Source organism: Diprion similis, chromosome 12, assembly GCF_021155765.1.
Source record: "Diprion similis isolate iyDipSimi1 chromosome 12, iyDipSimi1.1, whole genome shotgun sequence".
In the NCBI taxonomy this organism is placed as follows: Eukaryota; Metazoa; Arthropoda; class Insecta; order Hymenoptera; family Diprionidae; genus Diprion; species Diprion similis.
In genome coordinates, this window is record NC_060116.1 from 15483630 (window position 1) to 15511333 (window position 27704).

General features: G+C 37.9%; 1 protein-coding gene across 4 annotated transcripts in view; it reads left to right on the forward strand.

The window, feature by feature from the left end:
- LOC124413111 (probable JmjC domain-containing histone demethylation protein 2C) overlaps positions 1-27704 on the forward strand; it is a 223803-nt gene that overhangs the window by 180744 nt on the left and 15355 nt on the right. For all 4 annotated transcript variants that reach the window (XM_046893479.1, XM_046893481.1, XM_046893480.1 and 1 more), the window contains one exon: positions 20320-20482. In XM_046893479.1, the coding sequence (XP_046749435.1) occupies positions 20320-20482 (163 nt within the window). The remainder of the gene's footprint in view (positions 1-20319; positions 20483-27704) is intronic.

Here is a 27704-nt window from a genome sequence, read left to right on the forward strand (position 1 = left end):
GTGAATAGTTACGCCACTTCAAAGGCCTCCTCCTGGTACAAGTCCGTATGAATAACCCGAGGCAGTCGATGCCACGAGAAAATATGCAGTGTTATTATATTGCGTCTACCTACAACCCAAGTCCTGTACAATGTAGGTACGCATATGTAGAGACAAACGCGTCAGCATATATGTGTATACATGCACAGTGTATACTTGTATAAATAAGTTCTATTCTTAGGTCGCTATTTGAACGCGTGTTCGTCATACCGATGCGAACACGTGGCGCTACACCGTAGGTATAATCTGCAACTGAGCTTTCGCATTTGTAAAAGTGCATAACTGGGATGTACGTGGAAAGGTATGGATATTGAGTGTATGTGCTGTTCGTAAAAAAATACGGATCATGTTCGTAAAACTCTCGCTGCACAGCATCTCGTCCGCCGAACCGATAAACGTTCCTTCTCGACCTCTTTATGTCTAACCCGCTTGCCTGTAATTTACGCAGGCATGATTCGTTTTGCACTATATATATATGTATGTGTATATACATATATACTTTCGCTGATCCACTATACTAACGATAAGTATTGCGACAGCCATTGGACTGTGTATGTATAGAAAACAATACCGCGCATTGTTCAACCTGTCAACCGGTTTTTACCGTCTATGTAGTTGAACGGACGTTTATTTCTTTCTTCCTTTCTTTTATTTTTTTATGTTTATTTGTTTACTTTTTTTAAGTTTAATTTTCTTATTTTCGTGGCTCTTACGTTTTTGTCATACGTTTGTTTTTGTGTCAAGTTCTCATCGTTATCCGTATTTATACCGGTTGAAAGAAAAGTCTGATAGGACTTGGGCCTATTTTTTTTTTGTTTGTTTTGTTTTCTTCTTCTTTTTACTCCGGCCTTGAACCGAGAAAAAATTCTGCACGCCTATCTCGCCTCGGGGAAAGAAACATCAGTCATATTTCCCCGGAATAGCCGTTGCACAATCGCGTGCGCGTTTGTACGCAAATGCAGGTTACATACCTATTAAGCACACGAACACATTCATGTGTTCATAGGACGGATGGATTGTTACACACTACAGATAACACCTATGTATACAAAGCGTGTGTTGTGTCGCACTACTAAACGGTCATAGAATATAACCACTTGTGTTTACATACGTGCGCATCCACCACCCGCGCAAAATGTTTGCTTACGATTCAACGGTGGAAAAACGGTGAAACTTGAATAAGCGGCACACGAAGTATAAGCATCGCGACGACGATGACGGGGAGGGGGGTGGGGGAGGGGGAAGAGGAAACGTTGTTGCGTATATATATCATATATTTGTGTATATATATATATATCTGTGTACAAGAAACTCGAGCATCTCTGTTGTGTAAAGTAATAATCTATAATGTGTACATGGTGTAAGGTGTATACGTATTGTATGCATGTAATACATCGTTGAATACGAGGGCATAATTCAAGAGCAGCAGACAACGCAGCTGCGATAAGGCGTGAAGCGTTAATCGGTCGTCGTTTGCGGTCATGCGTTACATACATACGTTGGCGGTAGAAGCGCATGGCACTAATACGTACATACACGTATATAATGTAGCATATATATATATATATATATATGCATTATGCATCGCTTGCATCAATAGTGTATAAAATAAAGTGTGAAAATTAACGATTCCTTGGAATTCATATTCATCTATACTATGTATAAATAATATAGTATAGTATAGTAGAAATGTGTAACGTATTATCCGACGTGTATATATCAGTATTCCATGACGTGTACATGGGTATACGTTTATTCATCGGTTTGCGAGAAATTCCGCAATAATTTTTTTCCAGCTATGGGAACGGTGCGTCGTCAGCGGTTTTCATATCTTTTTTTTTTTCATTTTGGTTATCTTTTCCTATCTTTTATTCCTCGATTTTCTCTCTCTCTCTCTCTCTTGCTCCACCCTCGCGGAGGTCGGCGGCCGTATTGCGCACTGTAAATATGTATATATATATTATATATTATATACATATATATCGCCGGCGCAACTGCGGCTCTCTGTACACACGATGCATGGACGAATGTTCACACACATGTGGATATGTAATATTATGTAGAATGGATGAACCATAGTCATGGGTAGGTGCAGCCCAAGTTTAACATGCGCATCTGCAGCACTGCGCTCCACACACACATCTTTGTATAACAGCCGAGAGCGTAAACCGACGGCGACGGCGGCGGCGGCGGGGCAGATGGATCGTTATTCGCAAGATGGCCGCCATTGCCACGTGACCTCATGCTGCGAGTGTTACAACTCGCGGCTGAAGCGGTTATTATAGCTATGGCTTGACGGTCTGCGCGCATGGGTTTGGTGTATGTATACAAGGGTTTGCAGCTTTACGTGTGCACGTGTGTGAGCGAGACTCTTTCGCTTTCTCTCCTTCTCGCTCTCTTCTCATCCTTCTCGTCTCTTCGACGGCTCGAGTCAGAATGCGCATACATATGTGTGTGTGTGTGTGTGTGTGTGTATACACACGTACACGTAACGCGTATCCAACGAGCAAAGGCGGGGCAGGAGGGGGACAAGGGTTTACTTGGGGTACTCGGTGAGTCTCGCCCGAGCGAACCGAGGGAATCCGTTTTATTATTACTATTTGTTGCCTCGTACGTGTTTCCTGCCCTGCAGACGTCGCCCTTCCTCTTCCCCTCCTCCTTCCCCTCTACGGCCTCCTTCTCCATCTCATTCTACCGCTCTCGCTGCCGCGTAAGTATCGTATCGTATAGTATCGAGTCTCTATCGTTTGTCGCACGACTATCCCATATGCATAACACACTCTACGACAACCGTCTATATTCTGTTTATTTTTTATGCCCATGCATCATACCCGTAGTGGTTTATACGTACTATACAACATATGCGTAGTAATATAGGCTATGAGAATATCTCTCGTCGCAATTTAGACTTGAGGTTATATTTCTGATGTGCAACGAGTTTGAGTTTTTATCGAGAGCCTTGACTTTCCTTGCCGAATAAAGACTTTCGATTTTCCTTGCGTATATATTTATATATTATATTATAGTATAGTATATGTATATCCTATTATTTATTAGGTGTACCAGATTTTACTCCTCGACCTTGAGCCGGAGGAGCTCTGCTCGTTACTTCGCCTCATCGTCACGAAAGTCGTTCTCCTGCGAAACGCGCGGTTATATTACGTGCGTGTGGTATTACGGTTATGCCTACGCAATATATATGTATAACGACACAAAGCGACGACTCGAGCTCGTTTAATTGTAAGTTTATCGTGACCCTGACGTGACCCCGACGTCTCATCCGCGCCGAGGAGCAGAGGTCGTTTAATACGAGCAACAACGCAAGCCGAACCGCTCGCCCACACTCGCTCTGTCAACCCCCGATTTCACCCGGTTTCAACCGACGAATCTACACACCAACGCGACGGGGCGCAACGACCCTCTTTCGTGTACCTGTGTGTACGAGCCGTATAAAAGCGAGACAAAGGAACGAAAGATTGCAGAACCACCGAGTTTCCCCCTCTCGTCACCCTCATCCTTCGTCATCCCCTTTTACTGCAGACGCACGCAGACGAAACGGTCGTCCGAGGGGTGGTATCAGCCACCCGGAAGGTGAGCGCGGCAAAACAATACCGACTGCAGCGGGATGAAGAGGGCGGGGAGGGAGGAATGGGGTAAAAATTCTCCGGGCATGCGCTTCGACTCTTTACCCCTTTCGTCGACAATCTTCTCGACCGACCTCGACGCCTGCGAGGGCGTCCAGAGGGTTGCCCGCGATTCGTTGCGGGCACGTTCCTTTATATTAGGCCTGAAGCTACACTTTCGCGTATAAGGTGTTTTCTGCGCCTGTGTACGTCTAGTACATGGATATACACGTGCATGTATACATGGATATTTATGTATGTATATACATATATTGTATATACAGCCTAGCCGTATAAAACGGAGGGGCTGTGTTACCAGATATAATCAATACGGGGGTTGCGCAAACAAGTTGGTATATAGGATAGGTTATATACCTATAATATAACCTGCGAGGACGCGTGTGTCTGTGTGTGTGTGTGTGGATGGTTTCAACCCTACACAGGCCAAACCACGCGCCGTAGTTTCTTTCCGGAGGGATGGGTTGATATTCTAGATTACTTGACGTGTTTTCAAGGCCGCGTGGAAACTATCTCGTTCATCTTTTGAGGAAATTTTATTGCATACACATCCGACATGTGTATGGCGTACTATTCTCAAATCTCTGCGAAACGTCACATGTTTAACGTACACTTTTCATCATCGTTCTTGGATGCAAGGAAACTCACTGCGCGCAAAATTTAATCGAATTTTAACGATCGGTACTCGTTGAACTTGTGCTATTAGCTCGCGGTGTTTCAAATGTAACGGTTCACGCTCCTAGCTCGTGGACGAGTTAGCAACGCGTTCGCAGAGTTCTCTCTTTATCTCTCTATTTCTCTCTCTCTCTCTCTCTCTTCTCTTTCGCGTTACGGAGAATTCGTCCGTTGCCAAATGCTATTCGGAGTGTAGCAGTCATCGTCTTTGTATATCCCCTTGGGTATACACAAGAAGTGATCGCGTAATCTACGACAACGATTTATATAAATCCAACGTTATTATTAATACGCCGGATATGAGTGTGTATGTGTGTGTGTGTGTAATTATAACGGATGTCGAGAAGGAAAAATCCGTAGAGAAAAATGTCTTAACAATCGTTGTTTTTCCTTCGTTTTTTTCCTCCTTCATCTCATTTCTCGTCAGGGAGAGAGTGCGACCGAGCGTTCTCAAGGTCACGAGTATAATATCGTTTTCATTCATCCTGAAACGAAAATACTTCTGTTCACAAATTCGAATTTTTTCTTATACATATTACGTTATAGATATTCACAGGCTTAAAATTTTCCTTCAATTTTCAAACAAAGTTATACCGTCTACTCCTCGTGCGCGCGTGATCCATGATTCACGGCAGACATTCAGCGAAGGAAGGTCGCTATCTTCCGGAATTACACTGACAATCGTGCGAGATAGGATAAGAGACCCTGAACAACTTTATTATCAACGAGGAAAAAAATGGATTCCCCGTCATTGGAACGCGCGCAATTAAATCACTATGCGAAACTCACAATGAGTAGGTATATAACTTTACTCGCATAGGTCGTCGCTCGGCAAAGATACGAAAAACTTTGCGTTTACGCAACGCCGGTTCTCCACACCCCCGTAAAATACTATCCATACACCGAGGAAGGAAAGAGAACCGGGCCAGAACCCCCGCATTCCATTCCATTCCCCGGTTGTGTAGTTTGTTGGTCATATATATATATATGTATATATATATACATATCTACTATACGAAGAGTATACATAGTATTAACACTCACATATTGCATACAATTTACGCGCACATATGTATACGTATGCATGTATATATATGTATATATATGTATCCTGCACGAACATCCGGTGTCTGCGTGCAGCGTTTCTCGCCCCGTCTCTACACACGCACGGTCGACGGAGCGAGAGAAACGGACAGACAGGCTCACGATCAGCGATGAAAATAGAGAAAAACGTTGCGTGCGCGCGCGACACGCACAAACCGGTATGCATTCACACGCACCCGTGTGTGTGTGTGACGTGCCTCTGCATAGGCGAGCGACTTGCATCCCCCCTCCATTCCTCTCTCTTCTCTTTCCCCCTCAGGCATGTTGCGTCTCGGACTCACTCCTCCACCTTCTCTTCTCTTCTCTTCTCTTCTCTTCTCTTTCTACTCTACTCTCTATTCTCAACTGTTTAGTTCTCCTCTTCTCGAACTCGCTCAAATAAAACGGGACGAGGGTATGTATTATTTTTTGCCGCGTTGTGCTGCTTGAGTTGGTCGGACGGTCGTCGCGTCGGTCGGCTTCGGTCACGGAGTTCCACGGCGTCTCGGCTAAGGTTCCTTGGCGAGGGGCGGCAGAGGGGCGGAACTAGCAAGAGAGAGCGAGGGGGGCGGGAGGAGAGGGTCGGACCCACGGAGGGGAAATCTACTCTCCCGGTTTCGCCGACGCTGCGACCGACGCGAGGGGAGCGACGGAGATTCCCGAGCTTCGTTGGAGGCGGCGGCGGTGAGGAGCGTTGAGGGGCGGCGGAACGGCCGTAGGGAGGGGGGGGGGAGGTGGGGGCCGAGAGACCCGGTTCCCGCAGTAGTGTAGCGGCCTTTGACGCGGATTGGTGTGTCTCCGAGCGATAGCCGAGAGACGCCGTTAAACAGAGCAAACGATTTTTATAATTGACCCATTTATTATATCGCGTTACGCGTGCATCGTCTCTATCGCGTATACATGTATATATATATCGATATATTATAGTGTATACCGACGCGTATGTTTAATATATATACATGTGCGTCGTTCGTGTACAGATAGAGGTGCCAAAGGATTTTTACTCTACACCCTGGATGGATTACCGTTATCGACGTAATAATAATATCTGTCGCATATAGTTCGTGCTTCGTATTATAATGTATTATATTTTACGCGCGTACTTTCAGTTGCGTCGCATCTATAATTAATATTAGGTGGATATATACCTGGGAAAGAAAACGAAAAGTATATTTGTGTATGAATATATATATATATATATATATATATTATATGCTGTATCGTGCATTTTTACCGTGTATATATTAATTATACTCGTGTGGATTTGTGATTTAATACTTATGTGTACTTGTGGGTGATTATACTCTTGTGTGGATTAAAAACAAGAAGCGATTTATATTCGATGCAAACGGCTACCCCGCGCGTCGTTTCATCCATGTGATATTTCAAACGCAATCACGTATTAAATATACTTGTGTATTACACTCACATACACACACATACAACGAGGATTTCAGTGCTGCTGGATATTCAAAGTGTCGGCCTAGGCCTCTCAAGGTCTCTTTGTTCGTTCGCTGCGCGCGTTTCAACGCGCCGTTTTGCTGAGCTTTTTCTTTTCTTTATTTATTTATTTCATTTTATTCTCGCCTTCTCGTCCTTCTTCAATCATGGAGAACGATTCTCACCCGATATCGTCGTCGTCGTGGTTGTCGTCGTCGTCGTCGTCGTCGTCGTCGTTGTTCGACAATCCACCGACTCGTTAAAACTTCGTACACTCACTCGACTAGATATCTAGCGATACTACAACACCTGCTGCTTACAATTGAACGCGAAGTGAAACGAAACGGGAACAAAGGAACGTAAGTGAGGATTTGTGTGTAGTGGTAGTGACGAGACGCGTCATGATGAGAGTGTGTCGATAGTGCTGCAGCTCCAGGCGACGATATAGGAATAAATAAATACGTTATTATATGTACGTTGTCCAGTAAATGGACAAACACACGTAACAAGCAGTGAAGAAGAAATAAATACCTGTGAAAATAATATAAATAATTGTCGATAGAAGAAGGATAAGAAATAGGTATACTACAATAGCACAACACAGTGTGTTATATATATATAACATTGTTGGGATTTTGTGAAGTGAAAGGGGGAGACTAAAGACGAGGTACTCTGAAAACTAAAAAACAAAAAAAAAACCAATAACACAGCTTAGGTTTTTATATAAACGAGCATCGATCGCTCCGCGTGGCGATTCTTTATTTATTCTCCCAACCAAGTACTCGTAGTGTCTTTGACCCGCATCCCCCCCAAGCAACCCTTTGCCGTCGGCGTTTGTCCGTCGCTAGAAATCCTCCGGCTCGGAACGGTGTGCGAGAGATATAAAAAAGAGGGAAGAAATGCAAGAACGGGGTTGGTGAAAACCGCAGTGTGTGTGTGTGTGTGTTTTTTTTTAATAATGTCAGTTGAGTGCTGCTGCGAGTCCGGCGCCCCGGAAGTATGCCACCAGTGCTAGGAGGCGCGGCGATGGCGGTGCTGCCAGCTAGTCCGCAAACTGCCACCCAAGGAAGTCATCCCCAGGGACAAACCACCCAGCTCCTAGGTGCCAGCACCCAGTCGTCTCATCAGCAACCACAGCTGCTTTATCAACCATACAACTTGATGCCGGCCGGTGCCGTCGGCGGAGGTGGAGGTGGAGGTGGAGGTGGAGGCGGAGGACAGACCAACGCTGCTGCTGCTGCTGCCTACGCTGCCCACCATCTCGTATCCGTTCAACAGTCAAACTTCGTGCCGGACTCCACGAGCCCGGGCAACACCCTCGCCCTGTAAGTTTATAACGTCCTCATTCTCATCCTCATCTTGTTATCGATGTTTTCGATCAAGGAGACAGAGACTGGCGAAATTGATGTACGAAATTGATATAGAAATTTAGGAACTCGATGATGTTCTAGTGATTTATAGATGGTTGGATGGAGGGAGGGAGGGAGGGAGGGAGAGTAATCTTTTGATATATGTATACACGTATTAATAATAATGTAAGAATTTCAACTACCATCGACCGTGAAAAGCAGAGTTAGCTTGTTTATTTATTTTTAATCTTCTATTTCGTAAAAGACACGCTGGTTTATTTTCAATTTTCCAATATCTGGAGCGATGAAAAACGCTTTTTCGCAACCTCGTGTGTTTAACGTACGGTACATAGAACTGCTCAAGGTCATCGCGTCGGTAGATTGGAGTAATCCACAGCGAGTGGTGGCGGGTAGAAAGGGGAAATAAGGAGATAAGGATAGTCGGGTAAAGGGTGTTAAAAAAGAAGAAGGGAGAATGCGGATGTTTGTTAATTGTACGAGGAACCACCATCAGAGGAACTGGAAAAAAATGCCAAGCGCACATGTTTATACAGTGTGTATATATGGCGTAGGAGAAATACCGAGCGACTGACCAGATTCCGGGAAGAAGAGTGTTTCCATTTTATTTTTTCTTCCTCTTTTTCTCTTTTTTTTTCCTCCATATTTTGGTATCGGTTGATATTTTATGGTCCCCTTTTCTCTAAGCAGGTACCTTATAGTATTATAGATGGTTTATATTATATTATAAAGGATGTGTGTGAAAAGACGGTGGTTTGGGTTTACGTTAGTTGGCGTCGTCGTATTTTCTTTCTCTCTCCCTCTCTCTCTCTCTTTTTTCATCCTTCTCTCGTTTTCGGTCGGCTACATTGCGTTGAGATGAGATTTTCTCGTGGCTATTAAACGTCGTTCCTCCCTCTCGTCGTCTTCCTCGTCATCATCATCATCATTCTCCTTATTCCCCGCTGCGCATATCGACAAAGGGCTTGGAGAAAGAAAGAGCGCAGACGAACTAACTCAGGAGGCGATCACCAGACCAGAGACGACGAAGAGGAGGAGGAGGTGGTGGTGGAGGAGAAAGCCCCCCCGGGACCATCGCTCCCTTTGTTCGACTTCTGCTATGCCTACCTTCCTCATATATACCTGCCTGCCTGCCTGCCTTCCTACCATGCATGCCTGAAACCCTCGCTGCTGCTCTTCTCCGCTCCTTACTCCTTACTCCTTACACACATACAATGTTCCCTTCTGCTATACCATGTAGTGACTGATTGTGAAGAAGGGAGAACGGGAAAGAGAGAGAAAGAGTGGAGGGCGAACGGAGTCGACTAAAGTGGAGGGTAGAGTAGAGGGTAGGATTGGGTTGGGTTGGGTAGGCAGAGCAAATAACCTCGGCACAAGTGTTGCCCCCTCCTGTTTCTTCCCCATTTCCTTCTTCTTCTTCTTCTTCTTCTTCTTCTTCTTCTTATTGTTATTATTTTTCTTCTACTCCCTGCCGCCTTGCGTATAATCTAATCGTGGGGTGGTTTGGGGGAGGGGGGGGGGAGGTGGTGGAATGAGGAAAAGGAAATGAATTTTTATTATGTATACATATACACATATATAGTACATATGTATACGCGTGGTGTAAAATTCTCGACTACGTCTGATGGGGATTTCTCGTTGTACCCGATACAAGGTCATCCAAGGTCGTTACTCTTGGACGTATGACTGACGTATACGTATATGTTTGTGTAAGATAATATAGAAGACCCAGTTTACGTATTATTGTTATTGTCGTTATTATCATTACTGACATCGTTATTGTTATTATTGTTACTATTACGTGTTTCCGTCATTACTATGCACTGATGTAGTGTTCGATAATACGAATTACCAAATGGGAGAGAAAGAAGAGTCGTATATACTTGAACGTAACTGTTTCCATTGAATAATTATGGGGATTTTGCCCCCCCCCCCCTGCCCCCGGGTTTTAATTTAGTTTCTAATATACATTTCATATCTTATAACATACTTGGGTAATGTTGTATACAGTAAGTTTGCATAGTGTATATATATATATATATATACACACATTAAACTCACAGGTACAGACCGTAGCTGCTGATAACATTCTTACTCACATATTTAACCCTCGAGATTATTATCATTAATATTGTGGCTATTATTACTATTATTATTAGCCATGCGGAGTGTCCGGATAGCCGAGTCGGCAATATTGATGACTTTAAACCACGTCGGTTGAAATTCATCGTTTTTTTTCATGCGGTTTATTATATACATGTATAAAGGAAGAAAACTTTCCTTGGACGAAGTGTTCATGTTTAATTACATCATGTGAAAAAGTCATTTCGACGAAATACTTCCCGCGGTGGTATTCCCGATTATGATGATGATGATGATGATGATGACGATGACGATGAACAGGCTTATGTATCGTTAGTCTGAAGTGTTTTGTACGTAAATTGTGTCTCAAAAGAAAAAGAAAAAAAAAGCTTGCGCTCTCCGCAGCAACAGCAGCGTTTGCAACTTCTGTAATCGGTGATTATTATCGTTGTTATTATCATTATTTATTTATTTTTTTCTTCTTACGCATTCCTTCTCCATGATCTTATAATGAACCAGTTTTTCTCGTTTATCCTCCTTCTTATTAACCACACCTATATTGCATATTTATCACGTTGCGGTAATGCAGCAGTTGTATACTATACATATATATTCATTGCGCGCGATTCTACTTGCAAATTACGGATTATCGGCTATTATTATTATTATTATTATAGGCACAATGCAAAGTATAATATAATTTTTTTTAAACACACGATCCACTAAGTCAGTCTCTTACTTGGTACAACAAAGTTCGAGGTTTGTTTCCTCCTCTCGCTCTATAAAATATTACATGTAGTTACTTACACATGTGCATCGTACATATATATATATAATATATATACACACGTCTTATCGTTTCTTATATACCCGGGTGACTCTTTTACAGTTAAATAATACAAACTGTGTAGGTATCACACTTGTAAAGAATGAGGGTACGACGCACGTCGTCGTTGAATCAGAGCCACGAATATCTCTCTTCTTCGAAAATATATACAACCGTGCACGATGGTGAAAAATTCGTCGTCTCTCGAGGTTGCGAATTGTCATTGCAATGAGATAAGATTTGTTCGTTCTACCTTCTTTCCGGCGTTAATTTGATAAATAACGAAATACCAACGGAATGTAAGATAGGCGATAGAATTTTTTATCGTTCACGCGCTTCTCTCTTTAATCGTCGTCGGGTTTATTCGGTTATAATATTGTAACGCCAACGTCGCGGCGCCGTACGTCGGAATCTGGGTCAATCGTGTAAAATCAGCTGCGATGACGTAAAGATTGTATAGGTATACGTGATACGTTCGTACACACACTACACATACGTAATTACGTACACACGCTTTTAATTTATTTACCTGACACACACACGTACGTACACAACGTGTCAGCAGTCAGTAATAGCTCGAAAAATTTATCTCTCAACATCTGATGATAATGATAATGATAATGATGATGACGATGATGATGATAACGACGACGAGTACGACGACTATGTGCGGATGTGTGCGTGTTGCGTGGGCGCAGGTGCTGATCGTATCGCGTGTGTATACTGTATACCTATATATATTATATATTATGTCTTTACGGTATATGTATAATGTATATGTATATGTATGTAACATATATAAACCTAGCAGCTAGCCGACAATTCAGATGGCGATCGCGTTCTTGGTTCGCTGAACCCAGTACGATGGCGGTTAAATGATGTGGTGGTTGGGGTGGGGGTTTAGCAGTGTGTTTTGAATTTCGCGTAAACGTGACGTAAAATACGAAATTTTGTGCAGAGAGAGTCTCTCTTCCTTTTTACTAATTTAATTTAGTTTTTGACTTATATTTTTTTTTTTTTTTTTCTCTTCCTTCAGTTCAGTCTTCCGTGAATATTAAACATTCGTCGATTTCGGCGATCGGTAAAAATGAGATGCGTTTTACATTTTCTGACAAATTTTTCCTCTGACGTTGTCTATATCTGTCTTGTTCGTTGATTTGATTTTGTTTTGTGCCATTTTTTTTCATTTTTCATTTTTCTGATTGTTTAATTAAGCTTGATGACCGTATTTCACGTGACATATGTATAGTATAAAAAACGCTACTTGCCTCAGTAGTTAGCGACTCAACCGACGACGATGGACCTTGTCTCCTTCTTCGTATCCACACTATCTTTTATTATCTATCTGGACAAGTGTGGATATTTGTTTGTGAACTCTCTGCACGACCGGACTCGAATCTCTCTCTCTTTCTCTCTCTTTTTTGCGCGTGAGCAAGCGAAAGAAGGACTGAGAGAGAAGACAGAAGCAGAAAACTTATCTCGAAGTGCTGGCTTGTTTTTTTTTATTTTCTTCGTTCGTTCGTAGTTCTCTGTCACGCACGCACGATCCTCTCTCGCGGCTCGTTGAATATTTCTTTTTTTCTTTTTCGTCATGTGTTTTTTTGCCAGACCGATGATTTAAGTGTATTTGTATTTTTAACCCATGTCATTTTATTGCTGATACTTACATTTGCGAGGGGTTAACTTATTCATTTATCGGGAATGAATATGTTTCAATTAATCGTCTCACATATATATATATATATCTACTGTGTTTACAATGTTATTTAGTACATTACACATGCATATATATATATATATGTCAATTTGTATAGGTATAAATTAATATTTTCACTGCGTGTTACTTATATCTTGCCACGTATACATATACCTGTATATGTATGATGTATAATGCATCATATGTTTATTTATACGATGCACTTGTTACGTAGGCAATTACTGTTGCCGGTATAATGTATATATATACAATATACATACATATATACCTAAACACACGCAGAATAAATTATACGAAGAAATGGAGGAAGTGGAATGTCTTTGTAACGCTGAACACGTGCTTCTCTTCTCCGGTATCCTTTTTTTTTTCTTTCTTTCTTCCACCCTCCTCTTTTTATTACGCTGCTCCTGTTGTCGTTGTTGTCGTTGTTGTCGTTGTTGTTATTGTTATAGATAATATTATTATTATTATTGGCATCATTATCGTACGTATATTACGAGTTTGGGCAGCGATTATAAAACTATTACCAAGTTCGGTGTGCCGATCGATCAGTACCGAGAATCGTTTAGATCAAAGTTCGAACTACGTGTTGGACTGCAGGTTTAAGCTTGTCTATATGGGAGTGTGTGTGTGTGTGTGTGTGTGTATGCCTATGCGTTTGTATACAGTATATGCATACGCATACACAAACAGTTGAATGTATCAGAATAACAAAATAATTACGAACATGATTTTTCCACGACGACAACTAATGTTTGCCACACATGCATACATCATCTGGGTATTTTAAATTTGTCGATCGGTCAAGGTTAGTCTCTTATTTCTTCTTCTTCTTCTTCTTCTTCTTCTTCTTCTTCTGAGAATACTCGTCGTTACAAGTCTGCTTGTCTCCTCCTATTAAAACTCCGATAGTAGTAGTAGTAGTAGTAGTAGTAGTAGTCGTCGTCGTCATCATCATGTTGACGATGAAAATTTTGATCAAAGAATTCGAAGAAGAGAGATAAAAAGAAGATGACGAAGAGAGCGGGGCAGGGCGGCGGGGGGGGGGGGGGGGCTAAATTCCAATTCTCTTATCGTACTATCGTACGTTTAATATATTATTTTGTCGTGTAGGTTTAACATATATATATATATAGGTATGTGTATGTGTATATATAGCTAACACAAGGCATAAAAAAATGCGTGCAGTCGTCGTTTGAAACACGGTATTATAAGAGGTAATAAACTCGACAACGATTTACTGGCTCTTCGTGTCGCCCACGACTTCTCCTTCCTTCCTCCTTCTCTTCTCTTCTCTTCTCTTCTATTTTCTTTCACATTCGCGAAACTCGTTAACTCGTTACTACTCGTCGTTGCTCTCGATATGTGTTCATCCATCCATCCATCCGTCCATTTCATGCGCGAATTGCTTGCGTAACTCTTTCTCTCTCTCTCTCTTTGTTTTTCTCCGTCGTCGTTGACATGCATGCTTTGCCTTTGAGTTAGTTGGTTAGTTAGTTATATAGTTGGTTAGATAGTTAGCTGGATAGTTATACCGGTTCACTGTACGCCAACTGGCACACCGCTATGTATAATAAATACCTATATAGGTATATATGTATGCATACTTACTTGTAGGCATTTGCCATCACACACGCGAGCTAAATTCACCCGCCGCCGCCATCACGTATGTGTGACGTCTGATATAATATGTTGCTTGCTTGCTTATACGATCGTTCTATTCTCATTCTTCGTCTAATTCTTCTACTCCTTCTCCTTCTCCTACTTTTACAAGCTATGTATTACGTGTACGTATCATTTTAATATCTTCTTCTCTTCGACCCTCTTCGTAAATAATTTATCATATTATTATTTAAGTTTTGTTGTGTATTATTTATATTAAAATCTGTACGATTTATCAACTTACGTGTTCGGAATTACTATATATAAAACCGTCGTGATAAACCCATGTCATAAAATGTCTCTGGTTTCTCCCCCTCATCCCTTTTCTTCCTTTCTCTCTCTCTCATTCTTCCTCTCTCACTGTATAATTAAACGCAGTTTTCCACATTAAACACTACTCAGAAATTCCATTCGATTACGTAAAAGAAAATAATTACAACAGCGTATAACAGAGATGGATGAGGTGGACTAGTGTGCGTTGTATAAATTTATACACCCAAGTTACATAGTTCACGGGGTTTTCGTATATTATTATATCTTTCTTCACTGTCATATATCGATGCTGCTTGCAAGAGGAAGGTCAAGGAACTTGTATGTGATAAGAATACTTTCTCCTTTCATTTTTCCACTTCCCGTATTCTGATAAAAACATACATACATCGAGATGAATTCTCTTTTTGTTTTTTTTTTTTGTTCGTTTTTCACTTAATATCGATCTCAATCTTAATTGTTTTGCGTAATTTGAAAAAACTTATTCCGTTAATTCGGTAAAACTATTTTTTACGACTTATTTATCGAACAATTATAAAATAATGCTCGTCAAATTGTCTACGTATTTCATTGAAAGAAAGATTGATTCATAATTGTTAAAGCACTGGAAGGAGACAAAGTGTTGGATAAAGAAAGAGATATTCATTCACTTTCGTTTTAACATCAGCCTAGGAAATTTTATTTACGTCTTTATCGTTGTAGGATGTCATCGTCAATTATTCAAGCTGGCTTATTTATACGTTAGAATTATCTGACACAAAATCATTAATGTTCAACTCGAAGGGAGAATCAGCAACGCCGAGAGTCCGTTGCTGATTCTTCTATCTTTTCTTACTGTGTAAATAAATGCCTCGGACTGTTTTTTTCATCTCTTTACATTTCATTTATATTATTTATACGATGTATTTATTTATTATTCACTTTATTGATCTTTGAACAATAATATAATGACAAATCATATTTTATTCGATATTGTATGAATTTTTCTTGTACTAATAAAGAATTGCCGGATAAAGACAGAAAAATGAATAAAAAAGAGAAGACTAAAGAGAAGAAATAGAGTCTTCCTTGGCCAAGATGGCGAAAACGAAAACCAGAGACGACAGATTAGGTTGGGTTAGGCGACGAAGGGTCGTTCCTGACTCACGGGTGATTACGCCTTCCTTCTCTCTTCTTCGCCCCGCGTCCCTCACAGTCAGTTTTTCTTCCTTTATCTGGATGTGCGCTCGTAGAGAGATAGAGAGAGAGAGGGCGATAGAGGTAGGGAGTGAGAGAGCGCTTCTCCAAAGGCTTACACACCCTCTTCTCCCCTTCTTCGCCCCTTATTTCCCCCCTTCGCCAGCTCCCATTCACCGTTTGCAAAGCGACCGCCATAATCCTCACCATCAATCAATGATACGACCCGAGGAACGAACGAGGGATGCTGGGATGAGGGAATCGAACTGAACCGATGGACCATTCGCTTCTTTTATACTTCACGTCCCACGATTTATCGACTCCGTTTCACAATCAGTGAGAGAGAAAGTATCATTTCGCAGGGTTTTCTTCCTCTTTTGTGCGCAGTTTTTGTACTGCTCACTTGAATGTTCAATCTGATATTGTCTCTACTTACATAGGCACGATGTCCTTTGCCAGCTTATTCAGAATTGTATTAGTTTTAAACTATTTTCTCGTTTTCGAGTATAGATTATTTAATATGTGTATTTTTTTAGAGAAATTGTGACGCTGGTTTTTGTTTTCTATTCTATTGTTTCAGTTTTGAAATTGTCGAAGTTTCTTTTTTCCTCCTCCTTTTCTACTTCTTCTTCTTCTTCTTCTTATAAAATGTCAAGTGTTATTATATACCGCATGGTCGAAATTCCGCGAATAACTTTAGCAGCATCAGCGACAACAATAATAATACGAAAAGTTGTAAAAATATTTTCGGCTATTTTCGTTGGTGTATATATATATATATACGTCATATAATACATATATGTACATGCAAAAGCGACTCATGTGTGGGAGGAGGGAAAGAATTTAGGTCAACCCGTTGTGTACATGTATTTACATATGTACATATGTATATATGTATATTTAAAATCTCGGTAGGATCTAAATGTCGGTGTGAAAAAGTTTCTTTTATTATCACATATTTGTACGTACGTATACGTGTATGTATGTAAACACACTGCGCGGTTGTGCAAAAACACGTTTATATTCAATAGGTATGTACATAATACCTGTGTAAGAATTAACAAACATACAACAATCAGCAATGTTTGACTACGATATTTGCAATCTCACTTCTCGGTTAAGTTGTTTGTTTTTCTTTTTTTGTTGTATTTTTTTTTTTTTTTTTTTTTTTTTTTCATTCTTGGCTGCAACACGTGAAACATATGTAGCGAATCCGTGCGAATAATTTTTTTATTTTTGTTTATTTTGAAACGTAGATGACGCTTCTTGGAATTTTCCTGTCTGTAAAATGTTGCTAAACTTTCATCCTAGGTTCGTGAAAATTTAGCCATTTGGTGAGAGATGAAATTTTTTTTTTTAGTTTTCAGGCGATGGTTATGAACCAAGTCATGATTTCTTAAAAATTGTACGTGCTAGCGAATTCTTACAAATTCGCCCCGTAATGAGCTGTGCTCTAGTCGAATATAGAATATTCTTGGTCGTACGATTATTGCATTTTTAAATTTATTATGTACACGAGAAGAAACTGGATAAATAATGATTCTTGTCTTTCGAACCTAGAATTCTCAGGGAATTACGTTTTCACAAATGCTCTGGATACCCTGAATTAACTACATACGTGTCTGCTGATTTCAAATTATATATCAAATACGTAAATTAGCTACGAGACACACCGATGCGTTTTGCAACGAGAAAAACTATTTCTCTTAATGACTTTGTACGCATGACTTTTTCCGTGGAAAAAAATTATTAACACGCGAGTGACTGAATACACGTTTAATTATACATTTGTCAAAGTCGACGAGTCATAACCATAACCATAACCATAACCATAACCTTAAGCTTAACAGCGCGGTTTCTTCGAAGCAGAAGTATAGAATTATCTCTCACGCATCCAGCAACGAGAAGTAAAAAACGTGCACACAAACACACACCGCATATCTTGTATGTACAGAGAAATTGATGGTAATAAATAGCAGGAATTCGAGAAGGAAAATTGAGAATAAATTATTATCATATCGCGAATTCTCTGCAGTAGAGGAAAGTTTAATATTTGCATAAATTTTACGCTATGTGTAATGTTAAGATGAAATACGCGCCTTCTTATTCACGTAAATATTATTTAATTAATTAATTAATTATTAATCATCATCATCATCATCATCATCATCATCTCTCTCTTTCACTCTTGTCACAGCACATACTTGAGAAAGGAAAAGAAAGAAACGATAAAATAAAGAAAAATGACATGTTATCTGGGTTACGGATTCCTCACAGTCATCGCTACTATTTCACTTCTCCTTCTTTTGAACAATTTCTGCGATGAGATTATGCAGCTATTCATTTATTTATTTATTTATTTGCGCACATTCAACGTGCCTACGAGAATATATCTTTTATCGGAAATTTAAACTATCAATAATTCAAACAACGAGGAAGAAAACACGATTTCGTTTATCTAATACAAATAGATGTTAAATAATAAAACTTTAACGAATTAAAAAAACGAATCGTGCGGTTGCAAGAGGAAACGTGAGCTCGTTGACATTATCACTGCTGTTTATTATATATATATATATATAGACTCCAAGATATTTCCCACATTTGTAATGATTACGTCACCGTGTTTATAATATCTTTCGGTATTGGACGAATCTTCTTTTTATTTCTGTCTTTTTTTTTTTCTTCTTCTTACATCCTTTTCTTTTTCTTCGTAACGTTTCTCCGCAGAATCTGTTGCAGTTGGTGGTGACACATGCATTATCATTTTTAAGACACGTGTCGCGTTTGTTGCGTCGGCGTTGCGCTTGCGCTTGTTATTTGCGACCTACGCATTGATGTGTTTAAATTGCAAAACTCAAGGCCATTTCTGTGTACGTATATATATATCACGTGCGATCATACGAGCCTTTTTTCTTTTTCTTTCTTCTTTTTTGCGACCTCTATTTCGTTTGACTACATCTATTATACGAACACGTTGTCTTTACAAATACGCATATATACTGAGATAAGTAGAAAGAAGATGAAAAAAAGAAGAAGAATTATCGTATCAACGTATTACACAAGTGTCAGAAAAATAATAGAAAGGTTATCGGCTAATCTTGAAATATATACTCTTAATTCATCCGCCTTATCAGCTCGTTCGATAATATGTAACACTCGTTGAATTTGTATCTTCTTGTTTTTTTTTGTTTTTTTTTTATTATCATCACTTTATATGTTTATTAAGCGCCTAATTTTTTTTCGCGTAATTATTATTGTTCTTGTTTATTTCTTCTCGTTAATCATTATACTTTTAAGTTTCTTATTCCCAGCGCTTTTGGTAACAACTACAAATTGTTATATATATATATCCCTGTATGTTCCCTGTAAAGCTCAGATTATATTAGAACTTTTCGATGTAAACATGCAGGATTTAATTGAGTAAGAATTAATTATGAAGCGAGAGTTATCAGATCGTTTATTTTAATTAAACATCGCCATGCTTTGTTGATTTATTATAAATTTATTTATACGCGTTTATTTCATTTCGACGATTCTTCGTATACTCGGATATTGTTTTAAATTTTTTATTACTTACATGTTTGTTTGCGCTGTTTGGTCGGAAATTCGTTGAATTTGACGCTACGCGAAATCAGAGAAAACAACAACAACAACGTGCGTGTGTAAGATATGTAAAAAATTCAAAAACTAATCCGACCAAAATAATCTCATTTTTATGCGGTAAACTTAGGCTCCTGCTGTGTGAAAGGTCGAAAAAACAATTGTTAATCTTTTATAAACGTTTATCGACGATTTGATATATCGACAAATCGTTATCTGACTCCGTCGATGACAGCTCGATTTCTCGCATTATATATAAATATATATATACTTTGCACGCTGTCTATTTTTCCGTCTTTCAACTTCAAGTTTGACAATATCGCAGAAAGTTACGGTTCTGATTATTTAAATAAACAGCCCGTATCAACAAACTAAGATTTTATCGAAACCCCAATTTTCTTGTTCATTTCGACGATACAAGAATAATCAAATGATTTATCAATCAATTCGATCAATTGGTACATTTCTTAGGCATCAACATGTCTTTTTTTGTTTGTATGTTTTCGTTTTAATATACAATACAGTCAAAGTTAACCTGACGCAACTATTTAGCGATGGAAAAAAAAACAAAAAAAAAAAAACAACGAAGGAATCCCTTTGACGAAATAAACTAATAAAGATACGTTTAAATGTTATTTAAACTGGTTTACGAATTATATGAAGAAATTTCTCACAACCGTAAATATTATTGAATCAAAGCAATATTGACGAACGAAATTTTTTCACCTGTGATTACAGAGAACGACGGGAAGCCGAAGTTCGGGAGATCGAGAAACGGGAGAGGGAACGAGAGAGGGAAAGTAGAATGGAACGAGAGAGGCTAGAGAAGCTGCAGAAACAGGCCGCCGAGCAGGCTGTTCATAAACATTTTGAAGAATCCCTAAGGCTGGCGCAACAAAAGGTGAGTCGATGTTGCATATTTGCTATTGATTTGTTTCGTCAAGTTTCTTTCAAAAACATACTCGCCATGTTGTTGTTTGTTTGGGTTTTTTTTTAAATTTATTTTTGGCTTCGTTCTCCTTTCTATAATTACGACGTAATTTCGATTATTAATTAACGAAAAACGAAGGGATTTGAAAAAAAAAAACAAAAAAAAAACACAAACTTTCAAACAGAGAAAAGGAAGAGGACCATCTTACTATACTTTTTTTTTTTTTTTTTTTTTTTATTTTTCCGCACAGTTAATCTTAGGTTTTAAAATATTCACGAACGGATTATATTTTCCTATATATTATACATAAGAATACATATGCGTATAATTTTTTTTTTTTCATTAGAATACTCGTCCCGATCCATGTTGATAAATTAATAATCTACGCATTATATCGCTACCTGTTGTTACATATTAAATAAAAAGAGATATAAACTGTCTCATCTATTTCTCACTTTTAATACACCGCGTGTAATATTAAATTAAAATCCGTTACAATTTATCTCTCTCACTCACTCTATTTCGTTCCCGTATGTTTTTATTACGATCATGACAAGCGTCGGCTGCTGTTGCCGTCAGGAACTTATGTATTTACTGTAGGTATATAACTTGTAGCTAGCTGTCCTCGAAAGATTTCGTTCGTGTTCACTTCTAGTGTATACACCAGAGAGTCGGTTGAGATCTAATTAAAAAGTTTTAATCGAATTTATAACAAGGTGAAGACTTTCTATCTTTCTTTCTTTCTTTTTTTTTTTTTTTAGTCTATTCATTTTCTTCTCGTCTACTACTTTCTCTTTCGATATTCCGAAGGAGTTATGTTTATTTATGAATACATTTTGCAAAAATTCTTTTTTTTTTTTTTTTTTTTTTTTTAATCATTCAAAAATCATTATATTTTTACGATATTCGTGTTTGGAAATATTTATAGAAAACAATTCATGTCATTCGATGATTAATTGTTCGAGAAGTGAGTTTATGATAACCTTCGGTTAAATTGAAATCCAATTCGTCCTGACGAGAAGTTTAATCAATCTAGCGTTTCGTTACGCTTGAATGTATATATATACTCGGTTTTATATTTTAATGTATAATAACAGTTGTTCAAATATCTCGCGGCCCACTTTCTTGTGTGTTTAATCAAGTGCACGACGCGGCGATAATAAAATATTATAAGAATTGAAATTTATTATTTTTTATTGATATTGGAGGATGGAAAAATAATCCGTTTGATTATCGACGAAGATCGTCATCATCGTCATCATTATCATCATCATCGCGAGTCTGATGTTACATACGAAAAATTCTTGAAACAGATTTGCCATTTTACTATTTATCTTTATTGTTTATAATACTATCGAGATGATTATCACGACGACGATATATTCTGGCAATTTTATGTTTGTACGATTTTATGGAAAAAAGTTGACATAAATTGTAACGATCTGAACGTGATGACTGCGGCTTACGAAGTTGAAAAAAAAACAAACAAAATGAGAACCGACAGATATGTTCGATTTTAATTGACCGATATCAGTTTTTTTGCTTGCTATTCCAACGTTTACGTTTTTGCTTTAGTTCTCAAATTTGGTTTTGCGTAATTTGTCGTTGCTCAAAGCTGGACATTTCTGTTTTTTTATATGTACTATTATTGGAGGTATTTTTATGTTTAAACGTAAACTTGAACGGATTTATTAAATACTCTGATGAATTTCGTTGGATAAAAAGAGAGGCAAACTAAAATCGAAAAAGCAATCCAGTCTTTCATGTATTCACATAATTCGCCGCACCTGGATTAACAACTATCGAATGCTGAATTGGTTGCAATAACTAATGCGAATGAATGAATTTTTTTTTCTTTTCTCTGTCTTCTTTATACAACTCAATGTCAGCGAATCGAAACGTATTAATTGATAAATTCGAATTGGCTTAAATTTTACGTAGTAAATATATAAATTCCTTTTAAAGCACAAGTAATTGTCAGTTCTCTCGAGTTTTTTTTTTAAACTCTTTTTTTTTTTTCATTCTCATGAAATTTGTCCGTAATGGATTTTTGGAAATCCAATCCTTGTCCTTATAATTTCGTTCTCTGAAATACACACATACATACATAAATACCTTTACACTTAAACAATTTTCGAATACATCAAACGCTACTCTTTCTGGCTAAACGAACAAGGGATGAGGAGAAATTTGGAGAAGTATTATGGCGATGGGATGAGGGGAGGAATCGAGGGTCGCAAACTGGACCGAAGGTCACCCAACAACTTGCTGTTGTGGTGAAGAGAAGTGAAGAGAAGGGATTAATTTCGGACCGTCGTTTGGGGGGGATAACGGAGGAGAGATGAAGGATCAAGGGATGATGAATCAGATTGCCCGATAATAACTATATTCTAGGTTTCTATGTGAGTTTGAGGATCCTTTGGTCAACGGTATAGAATCGTGGGTCAGACTTTCGTTACACTGACGGAGGTTTCGAGATCGATATCGATCAAGTCTGCTTCGTCAAACATTCAAACCGTGACGAAGTATACAGGGTCTATATGGAATTAATCGAGGCGTATATATATATTATTCTATATGTAATATAGATGGTCGTCAGGTTTGACTTTAGGTATATAGAAATGTAATAAAAAAGGGAAATAAGAAAAGTAGGTATGTATGTATGTATGAGAAAGTTTCGTTGGTATTGAGGATTTTAATTACGGTGAATGAATTGTCGTTACTTGTAAGATCATATATATATATTTTTTTTTTTTTTTTTTTTTTTTTTCCTTTCAATTATTATTCAAACAGCGACGTTCAAACGTTCAGTGTTATAATTATTAATTGATACCTGTAGGTATAGTATAGTAAGTAATTACTACTGCGTTATAACGGAATGATAAATTTTTTCTCAGTTTGTAAACTTTGATTGAACGGTGACGTGTCTTGTATAAAATGTTTATTTAACAGTGCAGTATACGGTATAACTCGAGCGATTACACGCGGTAGCATATCATGTATATATGTATACATATACATATATATATAGGTATATGCGATATGTGTAATACTGCTGCAGCTTTCTAATCTTACGTAGCTTCTATAACACTTTGGTATTAATGTAATATATGTATTATATGGAAAGAGAGGGGGAAAATGATCGAGCGTTTATCTTGCGATCTTATGATACGTATATACAGTTTATGCGGTCTTGGTAAAAAAAAAAAAAAAATAAAATAAAAAAATGATGGAATGAAGAAGCTTGAGAAAAAGTTATGAGAAATAAAAAGAAGTAAAGAGACAGAGGGAAAGAGAAAGATGGATTATCAGTTTGGAAGTGGTAGCGATTAATTTTAATTTCATGCATCGTCATCATCGTCATCTATTCAAATCGATCGTATAACGGCAGTTTTATCAGCGAAACGATCTAGATGTTACGAATTTGTTGCATCGACGTTCTTCGCCACGCCTTATTGATCATTATAGGTATACATATACTGATAGTCGTTGAGGCAACCATATCGCGCTTCGTAGTCCCATGTATCTACTATCCTCGTCCACGTGGTGGCGTGAAAAAAAAAAGAAGAGAAAATAAGAAGGAAATAAAAGATGGATGAAAAGAAAGAGGAACAAAAACACTTTCACCGGAATTCATTGAGCGTAGGTAGCATCGTCGTCGTGACGATTTAACGAATTTAACAAGCATCGTCTCCGTTACTTGCTTCGCTCATTCTAAATGTATGAGTTTAGTGAATGATGACGTTATCATCAACCGAATACTTTGTATATTTTGATGAATTTACTTGGAAAATAGGAGAGAGGAGGATGAGGAAGAGATTCCACGAAGATTACTTATCATATAAAGACAAAATATCAGCATCGCTTTGCGGTTAGAAAGGAACAGGAAAATCGAGTGTCGTTACATACCTGCTACGTGTAAACGATTATAATCAGAAACTACGTGCAGAAAGTTTTCAAATTGTGGAGCGTGTGATTATGAAAAAAAAATAAACAAACACACAAAAAAAGAAAGAAGAATTGAAACTTAAACGGGGACGCATATTTCATGTTTAACAAGAAAGTAAGAACAAGAAGAACAAGAAGAAAATTGCACACTGCAGACCGAGTTCAACTCTTTCAGCTTTTCATGATTCACTCTTATTTGTAGTCACGGTCCTTCTATTCCACCACGTCCACATCTCTGTATCCACGTACCTCGTTCACTTCACACTTTCTCTCTCTCTCTCTCTCTCTCTCTCTTGTTCTCTTTCTCTCCACTCGGCCTTTTAATATAATCCTTCGCTTCGTTCTCTTTACACGAGAACGGATACTGATACTTTCTTGGCATCAGTCTCTACTGTCTTCTTATTATTCTTGTTCTTGTTTCTTTTTGTTCTTGTCCATGGTGGCAGGAATGCGAAGTACGCGTTTTCTTGTACTTTTGCTGCAGATATTTACGAGTATTTTCTAATTTTTGTTGTTTTTCTTCTTTTTCTTCTTCTTCTTCTTCTTTATCTCTCTTCCAAACGACGAAGATTTCTACCCGCTTACGAATCACGCGGCGCAATTTATTTATTTTTAAACATATTTTTTTTTTCCTTACCACTTCAGGAAATATCTGATATAACGCAGGTTAAAGTTGTTTTTTTTTTATTCTTTTCTTTTTCTTTTTCTTTTTCCTCGAAAAAATTTAACACGTACAAGAGTTGTCGTTTCGTGGACTTTACGGTGCTAATTGAAGAGCTAATTGCTAAATTCAATTCATATTATAACGTAACGTTACGTGAAAATGACGGGAATGAGGACAAAAGAAACTTACCGTAAATACATTCTGCATCTATGCAGTATACAGTACATACCTACGTGCATTAAGAAGCAGCAGGAATAACGGAATTTTTCATTCAGACTTATGACACTGCGGATCGTATCATTCGTAACTAACAAATTCATTTTATACATTGCAAATGTGTGAAAAATATTCTTAAAGAAATTAATTGTGTATATCCATTGCACTTGGATTATATATACACATTAAAAACGAATTAGGTATGCTTAAATAGGTTCTTTACCGTATAATCGTGTAGAGTAGATACTAATTGGTGAAACAGTCGAAACTTTCTCTTTGAGAAAAATTTTCACCTTCAATACAGATTTTACACATTTACCAGATAATTCTAGTCTGTATGTAAATAATATTATTATTAGATCAGTCTTTCTTCGTTCGGTCATTAAAGTCACTCTCAACACTTTACTTATAACATATGTGTGTGTATATATATATATATATACAAACGTCTCTGCGGTTTGAAATTAATTCACCGACCGAATTACAAAGAGCTAAGCACCAGACGTCGGCCATATTTTATTAGATATATTTAGTTTTGCATTTTCGCGTATTGTTCTCGTTTGCTTCAAGTTCACTTTTGTTTATTTATTGTTGTTCTTATGGCTGACAGTGAATTGCTGTTTGTCGTATGTTTTCGTACTCACACACTGTATCTAGATATTATTTATACACATTGAACGTAACTTGAGAAAAAGAAATAACATTTTCACATATTATATATAATATTTGCGTAGTATGCATAGGTCATATACGCATATAGCTATATTAAATATATATTATATATATATACATATAAATGTGAATGTTGATTAGAGAACCGGTTTCGTTTTTCTAACATCGAATAGTATAACGATTTTAATTTCAATTTGTTACATCATTGGTTACAAGGCGTACGTATCACGTTTCATCCTTCCTCGTCATCTTACGACTGATCTTGCTGCTGTCAATGACGATCTTTAAATTCATCATCTATGCAATAATAGTTGCGAAGCGATGGTTTGAGATGAATTCTCGAGAGTTAAAAAGCTAAGATAAAGAAATTAAGAAAATAAGAAAAAAAATTTAAACAAATAATAATAATAATAATGAAAAAATGTGATTTGACTTGAAAACATGTCGTATAATTAATGATTTTTGTATTATTACTTGCAAAACTTGTTTTGTCGTGTAACAAATAATTTTTTTTTCCTTTTTTTGGACTCGTGTTATTTCCTCATTAACACTCTACGTCGCGCCGATGACTTTAGATTTGTCATCGATGTTTATATGTATGCCTAGAGTGCAATAACAATCAATCTTACATTTTTGTATACTGTACAGGTACATATTCTATAATTGCATACCCGTGACGATTGATCAATGTCCTCGTTGTGTTACATTTTATGCTCGATAAGATTTATTTATACCGTGTGTAATAAATTCATAAATCGACGAATTCAGCGATAGCCTGAGTTTATAGATCGATACGTGTGCTTGTTTGTTTCTATTCTATTCTAATCTTATTCAAGAATTTTGTACTCACGTTATATACTAAAGAATAAGCATAATAATAATAATTATAGTAATTAAAGAACAAAGAAATGAAAAAAAAAAAAAAAAACTGATAAACAAAAGAAACTTGGACAAATTCTTATGTTTTGACATATTTCCGAGATTGTTTAAACAGATTGTTTCAAGTAGTGACTGCGTCTGTATGTATGTATGTATGTATAATATTATAATTATACAATTACCTGTTTCTTACACACGCGCGTTTATAAGTGAGACGCCTAATATCAGTCGACAAGTGATTCACGGTACTTTCCATGCTGCTTTATACATGCATATACGTATTGTATGTAAATCATTATATGTATATATATGTAATATGTAAACACGGTAAAACGACCCGATAAAATTTATGCTTACCGTCAAGTCGCGAATCCTCGTTTCGTGCTTTTGTGGGTACATTTTTTTAATTTTTGTTTTTTTCCATGCATTATTATTATTATTATTATGTGTGTGCGGTTTATTATAGCGTGCGGGCAGGTAGATTCACCGGTTCGTTGGTTGGTTGGTTGGTTGGTTGCTACGGCCCTTTCGCAGAATGAGTCACCCTCCTCCTCCCTCCTCTACTTTGCTGCAGGTTCAACTAAATTCCTCGTGATTCAGCTGCCCGAGAATTTCGTCACGCTTTGGAGTTCTCGGTTGTATGTACATGTAGATATGTACCTATACCTATGTATAGCGGTAGCTATATCCTTGTATGTATGTATACCTTAATACTGTTGCTAGACACGATCGTGACTTCCTGTTTCCCCTTCCACTCCATAACCAGGGACATAGAAACTATGTAATCGTGGTAGAGAATCTTATTCCGACGAT